The following is a 19,707-nucleotide window of genomic DNA, read 5'->3' as shown; positions in this document are numbered from 1 at the left end:
ACAGACAAAAATACCCACAAAATGGTGAAAATAAGAACATGTTAAAACTCAAAAAAATAGGAACATCCTAAGGCTTCAAGAATTTTGAATGTTCTTATAAAAAACGTGTACACCAAGAAAATAAATACTTCTTCCACTATAGAAAAAAGGCAAAAAACGAATATCCAGGCTCTAATCCAAGAAGTTTGGAGTTTTGAACTGCATCGCAATGTAAATCCGAAACGGTTTTTTATTATTCATCCGTTTGCGTTGTTTGAGTCATTGAAAAAATGTTTTAATTGTTTTGATTCCCAAAGGGCCTGGTATGAGTCACGCGCGAAACAAAAAGAGAGAAATCATGGAAATATTTTTTGACGTTATAATTATAGTGTATGGGTACTGTAAATTGGTTATGTGAGCAAGTTTGAGTGTGAGAGATACTGATTTTCGTACGTGGTTTTGTGTATGGCGTGTTCTGAAGATCTTTTTTGACGAAATGGTTTTTGTTACATTTGAATGAAAAGGTTAGCATTGATCGTGAAATAATTCTGATTTATTTTGATACACAGTACACTATTCCCGTTAGGATGAAAATAGATTGATGAATTTTTTCAAATCTTGACAGCTGCCATTTTGAATTTTGATAATATCAATGTTTCAACCTTTATTTTTACGTGGAAACTAAACTGGATGTTCAAAATTTCGTTGAAGCTCGGCTGTTCATTTTTTTTTTCTTTGGCACTTCGAGCGTCGAATTTCTTAATATTTTGGCCTTCAAAGCCTTTTGTTTTTACAAAGTTTGTTCTTATAAAACGTGTAGCATATGCATCAACTTTTCGAAGCCACTTCTTTAAATTTCTGGTCCAATAATACCGTCTATCCACTTCTAATTTTTACATTCAACCTCCCTCAAAAGGTTGGAAAGAGAAGTAGAGTGGAATCACTCATTGATACTAGATTTCTTTATTTAGCACCCAGAGAGGTAGAAATCTTTTTACAATCACCGATTATGTCTATTACAGTCGTTTCCATTTCCCCACTAAGATTCTTGTCATTTTTCGAAATCTTTTTGCTCTTTTTCCCGGGATGACCGGCATGAGATTGGAATGGGTTTGTTTCTAAAGGTACGGAAAATACTATGTTTACTCGCGAAACTGCTTAACTTTTCGAAGCTTATTTTTCTCCTACCCGAAGTCCTGGTCATTTTCCTCTAGAAAAGTGAAAAAAGAATCTTAGTACGGAAATGGGAATCTTATACAAAACGACGGTATGTTTCTCATCTCAAAAGGTCTCAAAAAGACACGTTCTTGAACTTTGACTTGGGTCTTACAAGTTCATCATATTCTCCTCTCTACAGAATATCTCTTTCATTATATTCTCTTCTCTACAGATTGACAGATCAAACATAAAAAAAACTTGTTGGTGAACCAGTTGAAGAAACATCATCCTCAAGAATTGACGTCATCATTGATTCATGCTCGATATCTATGATGGAACATGTTCAACTTATTTTGTAAGTTTATTCCTCTCATCTTCGGCTTTTTCAAGACCACGCCCTTACGTGTGCCAAACCAAATTTCCGCTACCATAGATATGTCGTTGGATGTCTTTGTCAAAGTTTTCCATGCACACATTTTGGAAGAGCTAATTTTAGCGAATTTTTGATAATTATTCGCCTAAATTCTTCGTAAATTTTAAACGTAGTTTTTTTAGGCAAAAAGGATTCAAATACCCTCTCATATGTCACTTTAAGTTCTCGCCATTATTTCAAAAATCGCATTATATACCCGAAGTTCTCACTAAATTTAGAGTTTTTTTGTTTCACTTCGCCAAAATTCTCCAGGCCTCTCAGTGTACAAGAAAAAACAAAATTTGAACTAAAGTACTTCAAGTTTCATCTTTATCGAATCGTCAGCATATCAAATGAAAAATGACAAATGCTATGGTTTCATGTTGAAAAATTTGAATTGATCGTAAAAATGCATAATTACAGGCCTCTCGAAAATCTTCATTTCTAAGCCCAAATTCTTTTGTCAATCTCAGAGAAATAACGGAGCACAGTCATAGTCCATAAATATCCGGGGGGGGCACTTGATTAAAAAACGACCGTACATACGGCCCAAAATTTGGCCTTTAAAATTTGACCCTTACAGTGCAGAGAAAACTTAGTCAAATTTGAGAAAATTTAGACGACAATCGACCCTTATATGAATTTTCTTGAACAATTTAGACTATTTTATTGCAAAATATGGTCAGATTTTCCATATTTTACACCCTTGCAGTGCACTCTCGGAAGTTTGGAAAAAAGGACCCTTTAGGGCCGCACGAACGGTAGGTCGTTTATCTTGAGTGCTCCCCTCCCAAATATAAACGGTAGCTGTAAGAAACAAAATTCTGGTCTACTCCATTTTAGAAACAAAGACCTTATTTGAAGGTCAGCCAGTGAACAAGGCGTTATGAATTATGTCTCCTGCACAAACTCACTTATAGCTCCCTTAGGTTTTCTGTTCTCGAAACCGTTGCCATATGTATAATTTGTGGAGCTATCTTTGACCAATAAAATTTTCAAATGAGTTTTCAACATTTTCAAAAGACTTTGTCATGTCTTATATGTATTTCTGCTTTTAAAACTATTGAGAATGATGCGTGTATGTGGTATTCTAAACCTATTGTCAACGCCAACATAATGTTTCGTGCACCAAAAGTTTCCTATATTCACTATTCTTAAGAAAAAAAACTAATGTGGTTGAATATTGATGCTTATCTCTTGATCATAAAATTTTCTAATACTCATTCTTTTATTCAACGGTCTGGAATGTGATAAATTTCTTGATGATAAAGAAAAATACTGTTTTGGTTTTTTTTTAACTCTCCAGTTTATCTTTTGTGCCCACTTTTGGCAACAGCAGCAACGTATTTTTTGTGTTGAAGTTTTTTTTGGCGTTTGTGTTGTTTAGCAGATGTGGGTTACAGCTTTTAATGGTATTATATATATTTTAAAGTTGAAAATCGAAATTTGGGCTGAGATTTTTTACTTTTGAGTTTTGGTGCAACTATCGGCTTATAAAGAACTTTCCTTTAATTGGGTTATAAATTTGGTATATTAATTAATTGATTGATCGATTTTGATTGGTTGATGTATTTATGTGGATAAGAAGAACAGAGACTTTCATAATGTAATGTTTTTTATTAATTGGTTTTCACTTTTTGTACCTACCTCGTCATTTAAATTCCGTCGATCTGTCTGATGGCAAGTTTTTCTTAGGATTTGGCTAATTCGATTTTTCTGATTTTTGCACAGTGATGTAAAATAGTAATGCCCAAAATGTGACGGAGCCCGATATTCGAAAACAAATTTTTCCGGCCGAAAATGCTGGAAATATGCCGGAAATCACCGTTTTCGCAGATATTTATTGAATTTTTTCCTTACATTTCTTTTTTTCACACAAAAACATTATAAAACTGCCCACCATCAAGCATGATTGATTTGAAAATCTGCACTTTTGATCGCGTAAACGTGTTCAATTTTCCAAATCTCTTGTGTGAAATTTAATGCAAATTTCCCCGAATTTTTTTGGGTCCGCTAGGTGGAAGGCTCTTTTAATGTTAAATCTTTCAAAGTTTCTTAGTAATAATTCACTACAGTATATGGCCCCCAAAACGGAGACGGCCCCCAAAACGGAGGTTTTCATTAAAATGAAGATTCTGACTTGTAGATTTATCAGAATTAAACGATTTTTGTTTATTTTGAAAGAATGATGGTTATACTTAAAAATAAGCATGTTTTTGCTGGTTTGAGACGGATTCAAAATAACATATTTGCGTCTAAAAGAAATATTTAAACACCAAAATTAGATAAAAATTGCATATAACTCACTCTAGCTCCTTGGATATTGAAAATAAGTTATGAAAACGGGGTATAGGAAACTTTCTACACCTAATGCCGTTCAGAAAATGCAAATACATCTGTGACTTTAGAGGCTGCGTAAAAGATATAGCATCTTGAAGGTCAACCAGTATTTTGGAGCCCTAGAATCAGCATTGACAAAACCGAAAATTCTAAATATGAGAAAAAGCAAAAAATCTTGGAATTCTATTCCTATCACCTTGAGTTAATAGTTTATAACAAAAAATTAACATTATATATAAAATTTTTTGCTGAATCAGCAAAAACGGCAAATTCTGTCATTTTTTGCAAAACATAGGAGAAAAATATCTTTAAAGCTTAATATTTTCAGTTTCAGTTAAGCTTTTTTTCTAAAAATATCACAGCTTATTCCATACATAAATGGAACTATTTTCAAAAGAGATTTGTTTTCAAAAACTTGATTAAGACGTTGTTAAATCAAAATTGTCATTTTGAAAATTTCTAAATTTTCAGTTTGGACTTTGCAATATCGAAAATCTTGAAATATTTCATAAAAGTCATAAATTTTACATCCATCGGGTCGTAAATTTAAGGGGAAACACAAATATGTTCATAGTTTTCCCCCCTATTACCACTGTGCTTAATAATTTGATTTTAACTACACCTCCGTTTTGGGGGCCCCAAACCTGCATTTTGACAACCAGGGGTATACTGTAAAGGTTTTATCAAATAAATTTATGCCCAAAACCCTCTAAATCATATTTCAAAACTATGGTCAAAATTTTGTATTCATATCTTATAGATATCTCGAGAAATCGCTAAAATTTCAAACCTCCGTTTTGGGGGCCATTAGAAAAAAGCTACCTATCTTTAAGCGATTGAAAAATATTGTTGAAATTGAAAATAATTTTGAAAAAGAACTTCCAGGAAATAAAGTAGAGATGTTAAAAGTTTTCATGCAGCAAAAATTTTTGTAAAATCTCTTTTCCTCTAGATTTGAGAGAAATTTCAAATTTGATCGCCGTTTTGGGGGCCACATACTGCACTCGATTTTCAGAATTTTCCGTAAGGGATTGAATAACTTAATTTGATATTTCAAGTTGAAATGTAGTTCACCTCTAACTATCGAATGACATTTTGAAAAAAGGCTACCACCCGAATTTCTAAGATTGACTATTCGCTACACAAAATACATTAAGCTGAGGTCAAATCAAACGTTAATGCAAAAATAACTTTCATCTCTTATCTGATGATCAATGACTTTAGAAAGTAAAATGAGTCATAAAAAGACGATATAGGTAAAAATAAGAACATTGGAATCTTTTTTGAAACCTTTCCTCTTTTTCTTGGAGCTCTGGTTGCAGTTAGAGTTGATTATATTTCACCAAGAAACATAGGTTTTACTTTGCAGACCTAATTTTACATCTTTCTCATTATGAAAAGTTGAAATCTCCACCCAGTTTGGTACCCTTCATGTCGGTTTAAATTGTACAATATTTGAAGTGTCGGATGTTCCTATAAATAGTCTGTGTGTGCTTTCTTCGTAAAGTATATTTTTTTAATTTGTCAGATTATAATATTTCTAACAAAAGAAGCAAGAAAGTTTTTTTATCAACCATCAGATGGGTTGACATTGCCTTCAAATGACTTCTATAAGCATTCAGTACGAAAGTACATTCAACTTTATCAAGGTGGAAAAATTTTCTCTATGTTACTGCGGCTCTTAAGTTAAAGTTTATTTTCAAGCCTCCTAAAGTAATCTGCGAGGGCACAGTGTAAATTTGTAAGCAAAATACAAGAAAATTCAACCCTTTTTGACAATGCACCATAAAGGTCGATATTCAGTAGGATTTTTTCCCGCTTTAATCTTAGACATAAGTGCTGGTCAGAGCTGTGGCAGCTATAGAATATTTCTAAGTCCTCACAAAAATTATTATTCATATGCGCATTTCAGTCTTTTAGAGTTCGGTGATTGCTCATCTTTAAGCGTTTGATAAAATTTAGTTTTAAGTTAAGTTAAATTTGTGAATTAACCAAGAACCCGTCTTCCAAAATGAATATTGAATCTCGACTAAATTAAAGAGCCGATCCATTAATTGGGTCGAATCGCACTTAAATGCAGTTATTCAGATCCAATGGTTAATTGTTAGCCTTTTTTATTCTCACTTTACCGACGCAAGAGAAATGTTCTTATAAAATGAAAACATTACATTAAGTCACGTTTCAAGAGGCTAAACATTCACGACGCAATCTCTACTTCTGTCTAATAATGAATAACTTACTCAAAATAAAGATGCTTTCTCTATGCGTTTGTTTGATAAGCTGATAAGAAAGCTACCCATCCACTCTCTCCTTTTCGTTTAAAAGTTCGTTTTGCTGTTGCGTAATGTGTATATCATGCTAGTTGTGATATCTGAAATGGTTCCTTATACCGCCCTTTATTTGGCAATAATATTTGGGCCTTCCCGTTTGTCAATTTTTTTCCGAACCCCTGCGGAACTTATTAATCCTTTAAGTACCAATGCCGAGTATACTACTAGACATGGGCTATATAGGAGGGCAAAGCCCAGTTTGAGTTAGAAATCGTCATTTTTTGTCCAACTCGTAGGAATTAGATTAGGTTTCATGGTCAAGCAAAAAAAAAAAATCAAAAGTGAGTCTTTCCAGCGAGATTTTAAGCCAAAAAGTAAAAACAAATGCAGAAATTTGACAAAAATCCACTTTTTAAAGATTTTGACCGTTTTTTGACCATTTTTGGTCAAAGAGTGATCCGCGAACCTCCAAAATTGGCCTTGCTTTCCTTGATTCTGTCTTCTAGCGAATTAATTTGAAGTTTTACCATTTGGCATCTTTCTATCATTCAAGCGGGTCCACGCAGTGCAGCCTAGCTTTAATTCCCCTAACCTACCCCCCCCCCCCTTTACCACCGCCCACCCCGCCATAAATCGAGCGGCGTCGAAGGCGCCTAAAAGAAAGAGAAGATTCTAAGATATCCAACGAACTATAAATGTGCTCCTAACTCCGGAGATGATAGGCTTTAAACTTTGAACTAGCGATTTTTTTTAAAAAACTTGACCGTGGTACTTAAAGGGTTAATACCCCCCCTGTTTATAAATTTCTGAAGATATTTTCAGCTGTCAAAAGAAGAGTCTCTTATTTTTCTCTAAATAGCCTGATTTTAGCCTATATTTACCTTATCGACCTCGGACCCTTAGCGAGGCTGAAAAGGAGAAAAAATAGGAAAATTTTGCTATTTTTACGACCCTTATTGGGACTAATTTGACCAATTTTGATCTTTTAAGGAGCAAAATGTTAAAATCTTTTATGTTTTTGCGACCCTTAGTGGGACGGAAATTCAATTTTCGTTTTTTTTCAACCCTTAAACAGGGACTTTAAGGTCCCAAAAAAGGGACCCTTAAGGATGGCACATACCCGTACCCTTCACTTGCCTAAGTACCCCCTCCCCGGGCCCCCGTTTATTGAAATTTGAAGATTTTTCCGACCACCCGTTTATTGAAATTTGAAGATTTTTCCGACCACCCGTTTATTAAAATTTGAAGATTTTTCCGACCACTCGTTTATTGAAATTTGAAGATTTTTCCGACCACTCGTTTATTGAAATTTGAAGATTTTTCCGACCACCCGTTTATTAAAATTTGAAGATTTTTCCGGCCACCCGTTTATTAGGCACCTGAGAGTATCCATCATTCTAACAACATAATAGACATTTTGATAAATAACGTCAAGAGCAACACTTTCCTCGTTTTTAAAATGTTGCTATGGTAATTGATTTCCCGAGGAGTTCATAAGAAGTTTACTTTATTTAGTAACACTTGAAGACTCAAGGGATTTAATCACCTTGGTAATTATTTCCAAACGAGGCAGTCGTTGCGAGTTTATGCCTTTACACTTGTAAGAACTAAGACTGGCACGATTGGGGACAACCTGCAAGATCGAGGACGGTGCTGATTCATCGTGGTCCTCAGTCATTCAGGATCTAGACATATCAGAAGCCAAAGTCTCCGTTCCTGAAAAACACATACATATAAACTGGCTACTTAGTTATTGGCAAATTCTTTCTCAAATCAAATTATTGCCTTTTTGCGTTGTAAGAAAAACTTTTCAAGGATCTTCCTCTTGATGTGGTGCCTTTCTTAGTTTAATCTATTAAGAATTTAGTTTAATGTTGAGTTTAGGCCAAAAAAGCCGTAGAAAAACACTAAAAGCTTGTAGAAAATGTCCTTTTCTCTGACCAACATGAGAAGAAAAATTTCTCTTCAATACTTCGCGTGACACTTAAGTAACTAGATTTATTGCGATTGATTGCTAAATCTGTTTTGCGAGGTTGCAGTTTTACAAAAGCTTACTTGCTATACACTGTGAAGCACTGTGAAAGCATTTTTCTTGTTCTTATATTAGGACTATTTTACTTGAAATGTAATCTACGAATCTTATGTAAGAATCTTATACTATACCTTGCACTGATTGTGACGTCATTTATTTTTGACGCCCTGAATGGATTCAGATAGTCCAATATCAATTGAATATCTACCTGGTCAGGTCACGCAAGCAAAAGGATTGAATTTTGTTTTATTTTGGTCGCATGATTAATGTTGATAGACAATCTACATTCATTTACCGTTTAGCTGGGTGACACGTCACATTGCCATTCCCCCTGCTACAGTCTACCCAATTTCTCTGACGTGGGTTTTGATCATGTGATCATCAAAAGCGATGTGACAAAATATCAACCTCTAAATTCACGACACTTGCAGAGCATATCCTTCATTCTATTAACTTCTCAATAAAATTCAAGATATGTACCACTGAATACTTGTGACGTCAATCAGCCCTGAAACCCGATCCAAGCCTTCCCATGCATTATGGTGAAAGCACTGAGCTGGTCATTCGCTTCGGAGATTTAATAAGAGGATCTGCAATTTGATAATAAATCGACCCGATTTTTTGGATCCTTATTCACATGCAAAACGAGTTTACCATCAAAAGCTAAAATAGAGAAAACTAAAAGAAGGACTACTTTTTCGTTCTTTCATTAAAGAGAATGTCCAAACATTTCAAGGTTTTGGACAATCTCGTACTCAGAGCTACTTCCACCACTGATGGATGTGATACAATCGTTCTTTCGCGAGTCATCAAAAGGCGAGCTCAGGGACTGGATACAAGTTAGAATTTTGGACAGAAATTGTGCAGAATTTTAATTCAAGATGACTAATACTTTCAAATTTTGTTTTTATTTTTGTGCCTACGCGCTTAAACCTTCATAACGAAATCATCTGAAAGACTCATTTAGAAAGTCTTTATAATGAATGTAACCATTTTTGTGGGTAATACCGTAAAATATTTAGCGATGTAAAAATGATAGTTAGAATTATGCACTGAGGTTGCTGCTTTAACGTTGCTAATCAAGCACTTTTTTGATACAAATTCTAGAAAAGATTATTTTAAAGGTTTTGTTTTTAAATAAGAGTGATATCGTTTACTTACTCATCAATTTTAATTCACAAGCTTTTTCACATTGGATTGACACGGATGTGGAGCAAGATTGGTCAGAAAGAGGAAAAGGAAGACATTTTTTGCTTATATCAGCATAATATAGCAATAGCAAGATTCTGTCCTGATATGAAACATGTGTCTGATATGAAACGGAAACACTTATGTAAAAATAAAACCTTTATAGAAATCTTAAAAATTTGATGATCAGTGAGTCATGATAACATTTTTAAAAATCATTCCTTACAAAAATGAAACGCTTCCCTTCTTCTTCCAGTGAAATAAGCTTCACAAGCATCTTTTCGGTATTTTGCCCAAAATACGCCTTAACTATTATAGAAGCTTTACAAGATGTGGCAAACCAGATCACGAGTTTAAACCTAATTTTGATTGCGTTACATTGAATTTTGTGGATTAAAAAGAGAGAAAATACCCAAAGATGTTCGTGCTCGCTTCGCTCGCGTTATTTTTAAAAAAATATTTACTTTTCATAGGGGGCGCTAAAATCAAAATCTTTCCTCCCAAGGTTTAGTCGACCCACCAGGCTACTGCCTCCCAAATGAAAGGATTGACTTTGGAAATTTTACCCTGTTGATCAAAAAGCACAATAAGGTTCCATGCCCTCACAGCATACTTAAATACTTCATGTGTAAAGTTTCATAAAGACTTCTGGTTTACGACAACCATAATGTTATTAAAACCATTCCTCTTTTACTCTAAGGTATTAAAATGATTGATTTTCAAATTTCATTATAGGGGATTACAAATCCTTTTGCAATAGGATCAATTGTAAAAAGAATGACCATTTGGCTCCATTCAAACTCAATTTTACCTCGATTTCAAGGTCCTTGATGCGCTAAGGCTTGGATTAAAGCAAAAATTTAGACCAGATAGCTATACTGTTGAATCTCGCTAATTCGAACTCAAACGGGGAATCTTATTTGTTCGAATTACAGAGAGATTCGCATTATGGAGAATATTTTAAGAGGGCTTCTCCCTTACGGGAACTGAGAATAAGTTCGAATTATAAAAAGATTCGAATAATAGAATATCGGTTGTATGTATTGTTTGCAAATCTGATACTCGTTGTATGTATTGTATGCCCCAAATTTTGAAAGTAATGCCTGACGGTGGAAAGGGCAAGAAGGAAGTCAAAAAGTTGCAGTTTTTTATTCATTCCTGCTGTAAAGAAATTAAAATTCTGATGACGTAATGCTTTTTGAATATAACAAAGATGGCACCTTGTTTTGAAGAAAGGGTTTCGATTATGCATCAATACAATTTCATGATACCAGTGAATTTTTGCTTTGAGACTTCCTTTTTAAAAGAGATTTTTGATGTATCGCTTTTTGACGATTTCCTTACAATACTTACTTAATTCACTTGCAATAAGTAATATACTTCAAATTGACATTTTTTGCGTAACAGTGGTTACGAGTTGTAAGAACTCAAGGTCTTTCTTCGTAAGAGATCTATTTCCTTTACTGGCAAGAAATGAATTTCAGAGGCATCTATCTAACCTCGATAAATGCTTCATCGAACAACATTCTATTTTAAATTAAATACTAAAATTATTGAACAATTATTAAATTACCATAGCTGAGATATTAGATATCTGCACCAATATACCAGATCAAAGTCTATTTCAAATATTTTCTTATAAAAAAAGAAATCGTACATTTTGATCACTTCGTGTTCAAGTTATATCTTTGCATGACTTAGGGATTAGTTGCTTTTGCTTCATTGCATTAAACCAGGGGTCCTTTATACCACAACCAATCTTTTCTGCGAAACTATCAATGAACGCTCTGTAAGCTTGCTCCAATGACTCATTATGAGAAAAATCCTCATCCACCTTGAATTGAAGTTATGTAAAGGGAAAGTTCCCATGGGTGAACCATAAACACATTTCAAGGGTCTTCACATGTCGCACAATAAGTACTAGAGCTCATAAACTCGACACAATCGAATCCAGACGTTTTCCAGTTATACCCATTTTTAGATTTCATTTCTAATGGAAGATTTGTGTGTACCTCTAACTCCGAATCTGTTGACTGTTTATGTGCACTTCAAGTACTAGCACACCTGAGATTCATTTGAAAACCTAATATCGTAAATATGATACGTTGAAAATAGGCAATGAAAAGCTTATTCCAAATTCATGGTTCATTGATCTCCTTATTCGATGGAATTATATTCAAAAATAACCAAATTTCGGGAGATAGTGTTACAGCGGGTGTTAGCCCGGGGGGGGGGTACTACCCTTGTCGACCGACGGGGGTGCTCCGCTGAGGTTCGAAAAATGGACCCTACGTGGGACTCGAAATTTGCGAAAAAAGTGACCCTGAATGGGACTGAAATTCCAAAATTTTCTCAAATTTTCTACTTTTTCCCCAAATTTTCCAAAAATAGGCACCCTACGAGGGACTGATTTTTCTATTTTGGTGTTATTGCGACCCTACCTGGGACTCGTGGAGGTCAAAAAAGGCACCCTGACCAGCGGAGCATCCCCGTAACCCATCTTGCCCTAGTAACCCCCCCCCCCCCGGGGGTGTTAGTAGCAAGATGGTTTAAAATGCCATTGATTTCCCCACTAATAATGTTTCAGTTATATATGACAAGCTTTTAGAACACCCCCTTCTCATTTTCTGAAATAATCCTACTGGGTCAGAGAGAAGGGAATGTATTTGATTTGAATGTTCAGTCAGTTCTAGTTCATACTCTATTAGTAAGGTTTGATTTTATGGTTGGTGGATAGTCATAGACGTAGCAAGATACCCTGCAAAATTTATGGATGAGAGCGGATTTAACGACACTGTAATTATTGTCTTTGTTTTATCAAAAGATAAAGAATATGTTATAAACGTCTGCACTCCCTCATGAATTTTGCAGGGATCTCGCTACGCCTATGATAGATGAAAAGATAATTCTGAGTGGATTAAGATTGAATTTTCAGTCGTGTTTTGTTCTTTTGAGTCGATTTGAAAATGCAATTCCATACGACCTATCCTTCATTATTTTTAGTTGGGCTGATTCTAAATTAAGTTTTCGAGAAGAAAGACTTGAATGCTTCAATTCAGAACGCAGTTAACGATGTATAGACCTTCATGCTAGCTGTGCATCTAAAATAAGTTTCAATGTTTTCCAAAAAAATCTGAACTGATACTTTTATTTATTACTCATCCATTTGGCTTTCTTGGTTTGAAAATCTTTTGTAAGTGTAATAATGGGGTACTGAGTAATGGTTTTTTGATAAGCGCTAACTTTTCGATTTTAGATTATGGAAGTAGAATTTGAAGGTTAAAGGTTTGAGAATTTTGGGGAGGTATACTTTCAGAATGTCGTTCTTTTAAGGATGGATGGGCAATACGTTGGCCTTTATGTAAATTATTTGATCTGAATTTTTTTGGATCGATATAAATTTAGTATCCTTAATTTAGAATATTCTTATGAATAACAAACAGAACACACAAAGAGTCATTGGTAAAGTATGCAGTCTTTTTATCAGCACTTCCATCATTCCAATAATGTTCGTTTAATCTTTTTAACTGAGACAAAAAAACTGCCCCCTTCCTATTGTCAGAAAACACAATAACATCATACATCTATACAAAGAAATCGTCAAAAATTGATAGCGATAAGCTATGTAAGAAATACAATAAAAAAAATCCCTCTCTTTTTGATAATAAGGTATGATAATAAATTTCTCGTTTTTAATACAAATCTATAGAATTAAGTCGCATGTATTTTTATTTAAATGTATCGAAACAAAAATTACTCATAAATTGACATTGTGACAATTGTCAATGTATTTTAACCTCCTATCACTCTGTACATAACAAAGAGCTTATTCTTTGATGTGGAAATGTGTAGCATTGCTACATACAGGTCGATGAATGTACAAAAGAGGCACGGTTTTTAGGAGCGCTTTGACTCATCCATAATTTAAAATAGGCAAAATAAAGCGAGATAGAAAAAAAAGCTCGGCTGTGGGCTTTTCACTGTATGTCGAGAGAGTGATCGAGTTTTTATTTTTTTACTAAAATAAAACTTAAATCACTTTTAGGTCGTAAAGCGAATATTATTAGAGTTTCATTAATTTGGGCTCGACTTATTTTTGGTGTTTGTTTTTGTTTATTGGGTGTCAACTTGGTTCTAGTTGGCGGGACCAACTCTCTACCAAAGAAATGTTATGGTTAAGGTGAGAAAACTCTTGCTTTGTTAAACTTCCTACTTTGTTGTCTTATCTTTTATCAATTATGCAATTATAGACTCCGGTCAACGATGGACTGTCCCTTTTGGGAATAGAATTAATGTATAAGATAGTCCAAGAAACTAAAAATGTTATGTATATAATGAATGGGAAAGTTTAGAATAGGATTTATGATTTAATGAAGTTTAAGGAAGTTGTGTTTCAGGGATTTTCCGATCTTGAAAGCAACTGCTTGAATCCAATGATAACTAGATTTTTGGTCTAAAGAAATATATAGAATGATAATTGGAAACAGAGAAAGTTAAATGATATACTGACAGTTTTATGTCTTATTTAAATAATCTTCAGTTGGAATATAATTTGTTGTTCTTGCAAATAAATTGGAGTATATTTGTATACCCATATCTATGTTCTCACCAAGACTGTTTGGCCTAAAAAATTATTTTTGAAAATGTTTTGATCCTGAAATTAGCATAATTTATTGATTTGTGAAATCATGGCAAGACAACAAATATAATTTCTGTTTAATCTCAATTGCGACAAATGAAATACATTCAAAAATTAATATCAAGTGATATTAATTTTTGAATGTATTTCATTTGTCGCAATTGAGATTAAACAGAAATTATATTTGTTGTCTTGCCATGATTTCAGCAATTTCCCGATGGAATTTAATGTTCTCCTTGTTTTTGAAATTCACGTTACCAAGGCAATGAACGACTGACTGATTTTCTGTCTGAGTGACGCGATGTTAGACTTCCGGGAAAATCGGATATTTCTTATAAAGCATTCCCGTTCAAACGCTCTATTTTCATTATCACTTATAACTGTCAGCTTATTTACTGAAGACTGATTGGTCGAAATGACAAATGACATCATAATTTCCAAATTTGACAAAAAATTATTTTAAAGTTAAAGGAACTTAGTCGATCTAATGATCGAAAAATTACCATTTCGTAAAAATCATCAACACTTGTTCACTTGCCAGAGCAAAGGCCAATGAAAGTTGTCCTTCGTGACAAACTATCCGATTCATTCACCATTTCGATTTAAGCATGGATGCAAATTTGACATTTTTTTTCGAACTTTTTCTACATCTGTTTCCATGTGAATGGCCGTTTGGGAATACACATTTGATCCCATTGAATATTAATTTATGAGACATCCTCATACCTGTAAATATATTTTCCTTTATCATCATAAATCTGTTTGATAATTAATTTAAATCTAAATAGTAGAAACGAATTTCCATAGTTCATCCAATAATGTATTTTGTAATGTATTTCACAGAATTCCAACTTTGATAGCATTTTCATCATTTCATAACAGTTATTATAGGCCTCCCTGGAAACTCTAAATTACCGGACACCTGTCTTGTAGTTTCTTTCAATTAGGAGGTTCTTTATAACTTACTTCTAACCTCATTTTTCTTTCAATTTCCAGAGACAAAGAATGATCTATTGGCAACACCATTTATATATTTTTCTTGTGATATGGACCATTCTCCAAGCAACTCTTCTCGCTTCTCCTTCAAACCTCGGTAAGATGAACACACCCCTGTATCATTGACATTGTAGAAGTACACCCCTGTCTCATTGACCTTGTGGAAGTACACCCTGTCTCATTGACCTTGTGGAAGTACACCCCTGTCTCATTGACCTTGTGGAAGTACACCCCTGTCTCATTGACCTTGTGGAAGTACACCCCTGTCTCGTTGACCTTGTGGAAGTGCACCCCTGTCTCGAAAATCTTCCTTGAACATAACCCTGCGCTTTACTGACCTTTTTTATAGTAAACTTTTGGGAATACGCACTTCACTTTTCTTTCAATGAACTTTTTTGAGTATACCCTTGTCTCACTAAACCTTTAAGGAACACACCTTCGCCTCACTGCTATCTTGGAAAACACACCCCTGTCTCATTGATCCTATTTCTCAGCCCTTATGATATAACCAAATTCCACTGACTTTTTGGGAAAACTCTAGTAACAGGTTTACTTCTACTGTACTTTTAGACCTATGAGGTGAAAAAAAAACACATTGGTCAAATCCTTGTTGAGGTTAGAGCAGTTAGGGCTACTATTTCAACTTTTCCATACAATATTAAACACCAAAACATTTTTTCTCAATGTAGGTGTGGATTCAACAGATTGCACCAACATCCAAGTAAACGTGTTGACGTATATGACCACTGCTGGTCAAGTTAACATCAATGGCACATGTTCGAAAACGAATGCCGACGTCGTCGCAAATGTTATCACGTACGGTTCAGTGTTAACGTTAGCTAACTCGTGTGATATTGAATCGACGGATGACGGCAACGGCGTGACGACTTTTACCCTTCTCTTTAACGTGTACAATAAAGACCCGGCCACGAACTTTGACGCTGGATTACAGACTGTAGAAGTTCAATGCACTAACACTTTAAATTCGAATGTCAGTCTGACAAACAATACGCAAACGTCTTATAGAGTGACTGGAATAGCTCAAGGTAAGGTCTACTCTGTTTTTCGATCGTCACACGGTAAAGAAATCTTTTCCCGTGGTGCATCATCGCTCTATTGTTTGTCATATATTTATTTCAAAGCTAGGTTCATTAAAGTTAAATCATGCGTATAGTTTTAAATTGGGGACTACTGTAGCAATCAAAATAACCTAGCTAATGATTCTTGATAAATTCAAAGTGGATGAAAATATTAACAAAAATAATTTGATGACTATTCCTTCTGTTGTCCTGATTGAACCATTTTTGCATGCGTGAGCATTCAAATATTTATCATCCTAATCCTTGATGAAGGGAAAGACAAAAGAAGAGTTAGCAAAGGTCTGGATATTTTGAAAAAAAATTCCGCTAAGCCAAATGTTTACTAAACAATTTTGAAGTAGTTCGACCCTTTTTACTCTAAATGGTCTGCTCCATTAAAAAACCATACAGGGGGTGGACGAATGGTAAAATTTCCAAAAATACCCTTGAAAAAGTTCTTTTATACCTTAAAGCGAGGGTGGACGAACTAAAATCAGTCTTTTATCCCTGGAAATTTGAGGAAAATCTTAGAATGACTTTTTACCCCTTTGAAAAAATGAAAAAACACTCTCTGGAAATTTTTCTCGGATTACTCTCTGGAAATGTTGGTCCACTTCCCCCCCTGTATGGATTTAAACTGGAATGGCCCAATAAAAAAAGTAGGTTTATGACTTTGTTACCATAATATCCTTCATGGCAAACATTTTGAAAATCCAAACAATACTCGCCTCAAAAGATGGCCAAGTAGACTTGAGTTTCAACATCAATTTGCATCTTATTCAAGTTTTTTTATAAGAACATCCAAAATGTCTGAATATTCTTAACTTTTTGAGTTTTAAGCCTGAAAATGTTCTTAACATGTTCGTAACATGTTCTGCTTTTCATCATTTTCTGAGTATTTTTGTCCATTTTCCTATAAAATCGAGTCTTTTAAAGTCCGCAAAGCCTTAAAATGTTTTTCCTAATATTTAGCCATCGAAGTCTAATGTTCTTATATAGTTTGTTCTTATTAATAAAACGTGTATGATAAAACAAATCGAAAATCACAGAAATTATTTTTTCTTTTCAGCGTCAGTTCTTTCTTCTTCGACGTTCGAATCTAAGATCACAATGACGGTACCTAAAACTGAATATAAAGTCGGCGAATACGTCCTTGTCTCTATCAACATGGAAAGCGAGCCTGTCTCTCTCAAAATATCGCCTCAAATGTGTCGCGCGGCCAGTGCGGCCTCAGGTGGAACGACTTACGATCTCGTTAGTAGTAGGTACGTTGAAGGTTTTTTCTACTTTATTCGTAGATATATTATTTCTCCTTAAGTCTGAACTCCTTCCAATTTTAGTTTTTCCATAGCCTCCCAGACGGCATACAACGTCAAAACAACGTTCATGTGACATTCATAGCGTCTGAATAACGTTATTTAAACGTTATAACAACGTTGTGTGTTTTTTACCTTGATTTTTGTAAGTTATTCCTGGCAAGTTATTTGCTAGATGAACCTCAAGACACAAAAATCGGTTTTCCACGAGCAAATCTCAAGAATCTATTGACAATTTAATTTTTTTTATCTCGTACCAAGTTTTTGACGTTTTACTCCGAGAAGTTACAACAAAAACTATTCATTTATAAATTCGATTTTCAATTTTCTGTACCTATAGATCTCTCAGAGATTCACTGATCATTTAATATTTTCTCTCAACAGATGTGCAGTAGACCCGGGAACGACTGTGACGCGCATCAACGAAAGGCAAACTGACGTCAAATTTGAAGCGTTTTATTTCCTGAACGCAGGTGTAGAAATCTATCTAGAATGCGAAATTCTTGTTTGTCTTGCTGACTCTGTGGAAGCTAATTGTGGCACATGTAGCTCTTCTAAGCGACGTCGGCGTCGAAGTGCCGAGGATGATTACCATCTCATTAGATCTCAAGTTTTCATTGTTCATCCTAAAGAAATTGAAGCAAAGAATGGTGAGTAACTATCTTTTAAAGCCTGGGCCCCGAGTCCTAAAAATGTTTTCTTTTCGTTCATGTTGTTTGTTTTGATTAATTTTTTTCGATTTTGGCAAATTTAAGGACTTAATAGTATTTCTAAATTGTTGACCGTCTTATTCCCAGTGGATGACTTGATTTCCGATGTTTACTGATGCGTTATATGATATTCTCTGGTGAATTCGGCTCTGGGAAAGAGGTTTATTGGTCAACAGAATTCTCTGCATATTCTTTCAACCTTTTAATTACTTTTCTCTTTATTTTTAGCAAACAAATCTCGACCAATCCAGTTTTTGAAAGGTCGTTCTCCAACACACCCTTTCGACAGGGGCGTCAAAAGGGGCGTATATTCCGAACGAATCCATGTTTTGGTAGTCATTGTATTTCTTTCATCGTTGGCTTTTCTATTGATTCTGGCGTGCATTAAGAAGCAGTATGATCTTCGAAAATATGAGAAAGCATTACAAGACCAAACATCACTGGTAGCTCATGAAGAACTTTGTTTTCCTGATGACGCGAAAGAGACCAAAGATATAAACCAGCTGATATAATGTGAACGAAAAGAAAGACCTTATTAGTACTTCTTCATGTCTAGGGAGTGATATTTTATACGCTATCCGTTTTCTTGGATATTCTCTTCCCCCTTGCATTTTCTTACTATTAATGTGCTTTTCTTTCAAATTCTTCATCAAATCTTCCATTCTGTAGTTGCTATAGGAGAGTGGGCCCGGTCCAAAACGAGGCTCACAACTGTTTTTAATTTATCGACAATTAAAAAGTTCAAGTGATAATATGAAGAGGTTCCACGCGAATTAGCATTCATGATTTATTTTACTGACACACTCGAGTAAAGAAAGCAGGAAATTTGAAAATATAGCTGCATTTTATAGAGCAGAAGTAGTTTCTTAGAGATATAGGACATTAATAATTTTGACAAATAGTACCCCTTTTTTTTTAAAGAAAAAGAAGTTTTCATTTTATGTTACCATGATTTAATTATATTAATGATAATTTTTCGTTTTTTGTTTCTTTGTAGATTTGTTTGTTTATGTGTTTGTTTTATCAAAACTTCTTTTGTTGTTCATAGTAAACAAAACATTCTTTTGTTGTTCATAGTAAACAAAACATTTTGCTCGAATCCATCTCCCTCCAAATCTCTACCAACTTCTGAAAAAATCATTTCTCGAGTGGTACAACCACTGACCTTTATATAACCCTGGACCAAGTAATATCTGCCATCTTTGATTGGAGTTTTTTTAGAATTGGTACCCAAGGAGAAGCCATTGCAATGCTAAAAATTAACGTCTAACGCCGCTACATCATCAAAAGAATTTGAGGAAAAGTAAACCTAGCGCTCTCGATTCATTTACACCGCTATCGAGTAGTGCCGACATTAGGGTACCAATTTTCAAAAAACCCTTGCTTGGCTGGGATTGAGAAGCTTTGTCCAGGGTATATAAAGGTCAGTGGGTACAACTACATTACCATACAGTGTGTCTCAAAAAGAATAATTTCATTATAGATTACCCATTCTGTGCTCACTACGTTTTTCTTTAAAGGGACGAAGGTGTGTTTTGATGCAACTGTGATGATCTGACATGCTACTTCAGGCTATTATTGCACAGCT

The 19,707-nt window shown here is 34.5% G+C and overlaps 1 protein-coding gene across 3 annotated transcripts; it reads left to right on the top strand.

The window, feature by feature from the left end:
* The first annotated feature begins 411 nt into the window (after positions 1–411).
* Positions 412–19,076, top strand: LOC136818230 (CUB and zona pellucida-like domain-containing protein 1). 3 transcript variants are annotated; one of them, XM_067074597.1, is made up of 7 exons: positions 412–503; positions 1,370–1,492; positions 15,015–15,111; positions 15,704–16,060; positions 17,163–17,358; positions 17,794–18,059; positions 18,348–18,689. In XM_067074597.1, the coding sequence occupies exons 2-7, from the start codon at positions 1,454–1,456 to the stop codon at positions 18,629–18,631; spliced, it is 1,239 nt and encodes a 412-aa protein (XP_066930698.1). In that variant the 5' UTR covers positions 412–503; positions 1,370–1,453; the 3' UTR covers positions 18,632–18,689. The 3 variants fall into 3 exon arrangements, with proteins under 3 accessions (XP_066930698.1, XP_066930700.1, XP_066930699.1); XM_067074599.1 differs by lacking the exons at positions 412–503; positions 1,370–1,492 and adding an exon at positions 3,094–3,155; XM_067074598.1 differs by lacking the exons at positions 412–503; positions 1,370–1,492 and adding an exon at positions 13,271–13,559 and having other exon boundaries at positions 18,348–19,076.
* Positions 19,077–19,707: the final 631 nt, after the last annotated feature.

The sequence above is a fragment of the Clytia hemisphaerica genome, unplaced genomic scaffold (assembly GCF_902728285.1).
Source record: "Clytia hemisphaerica strain Z4C2 unplaced genomic scaffold, Clytia hemisphaerica genome assembly, whole genome shotgun sequence".
Lineage (NCBI taxonomy): Eukaryota > Metazoa > Cnidaria > Hydrozoa > Leptothecata > Clytiidae > Clytia > Clytia hemisphaerica.
Note: the sequence above shows the minus strand (reverse complement) of the source record. Positions and strands in the feature narration are given on the sequence as shown.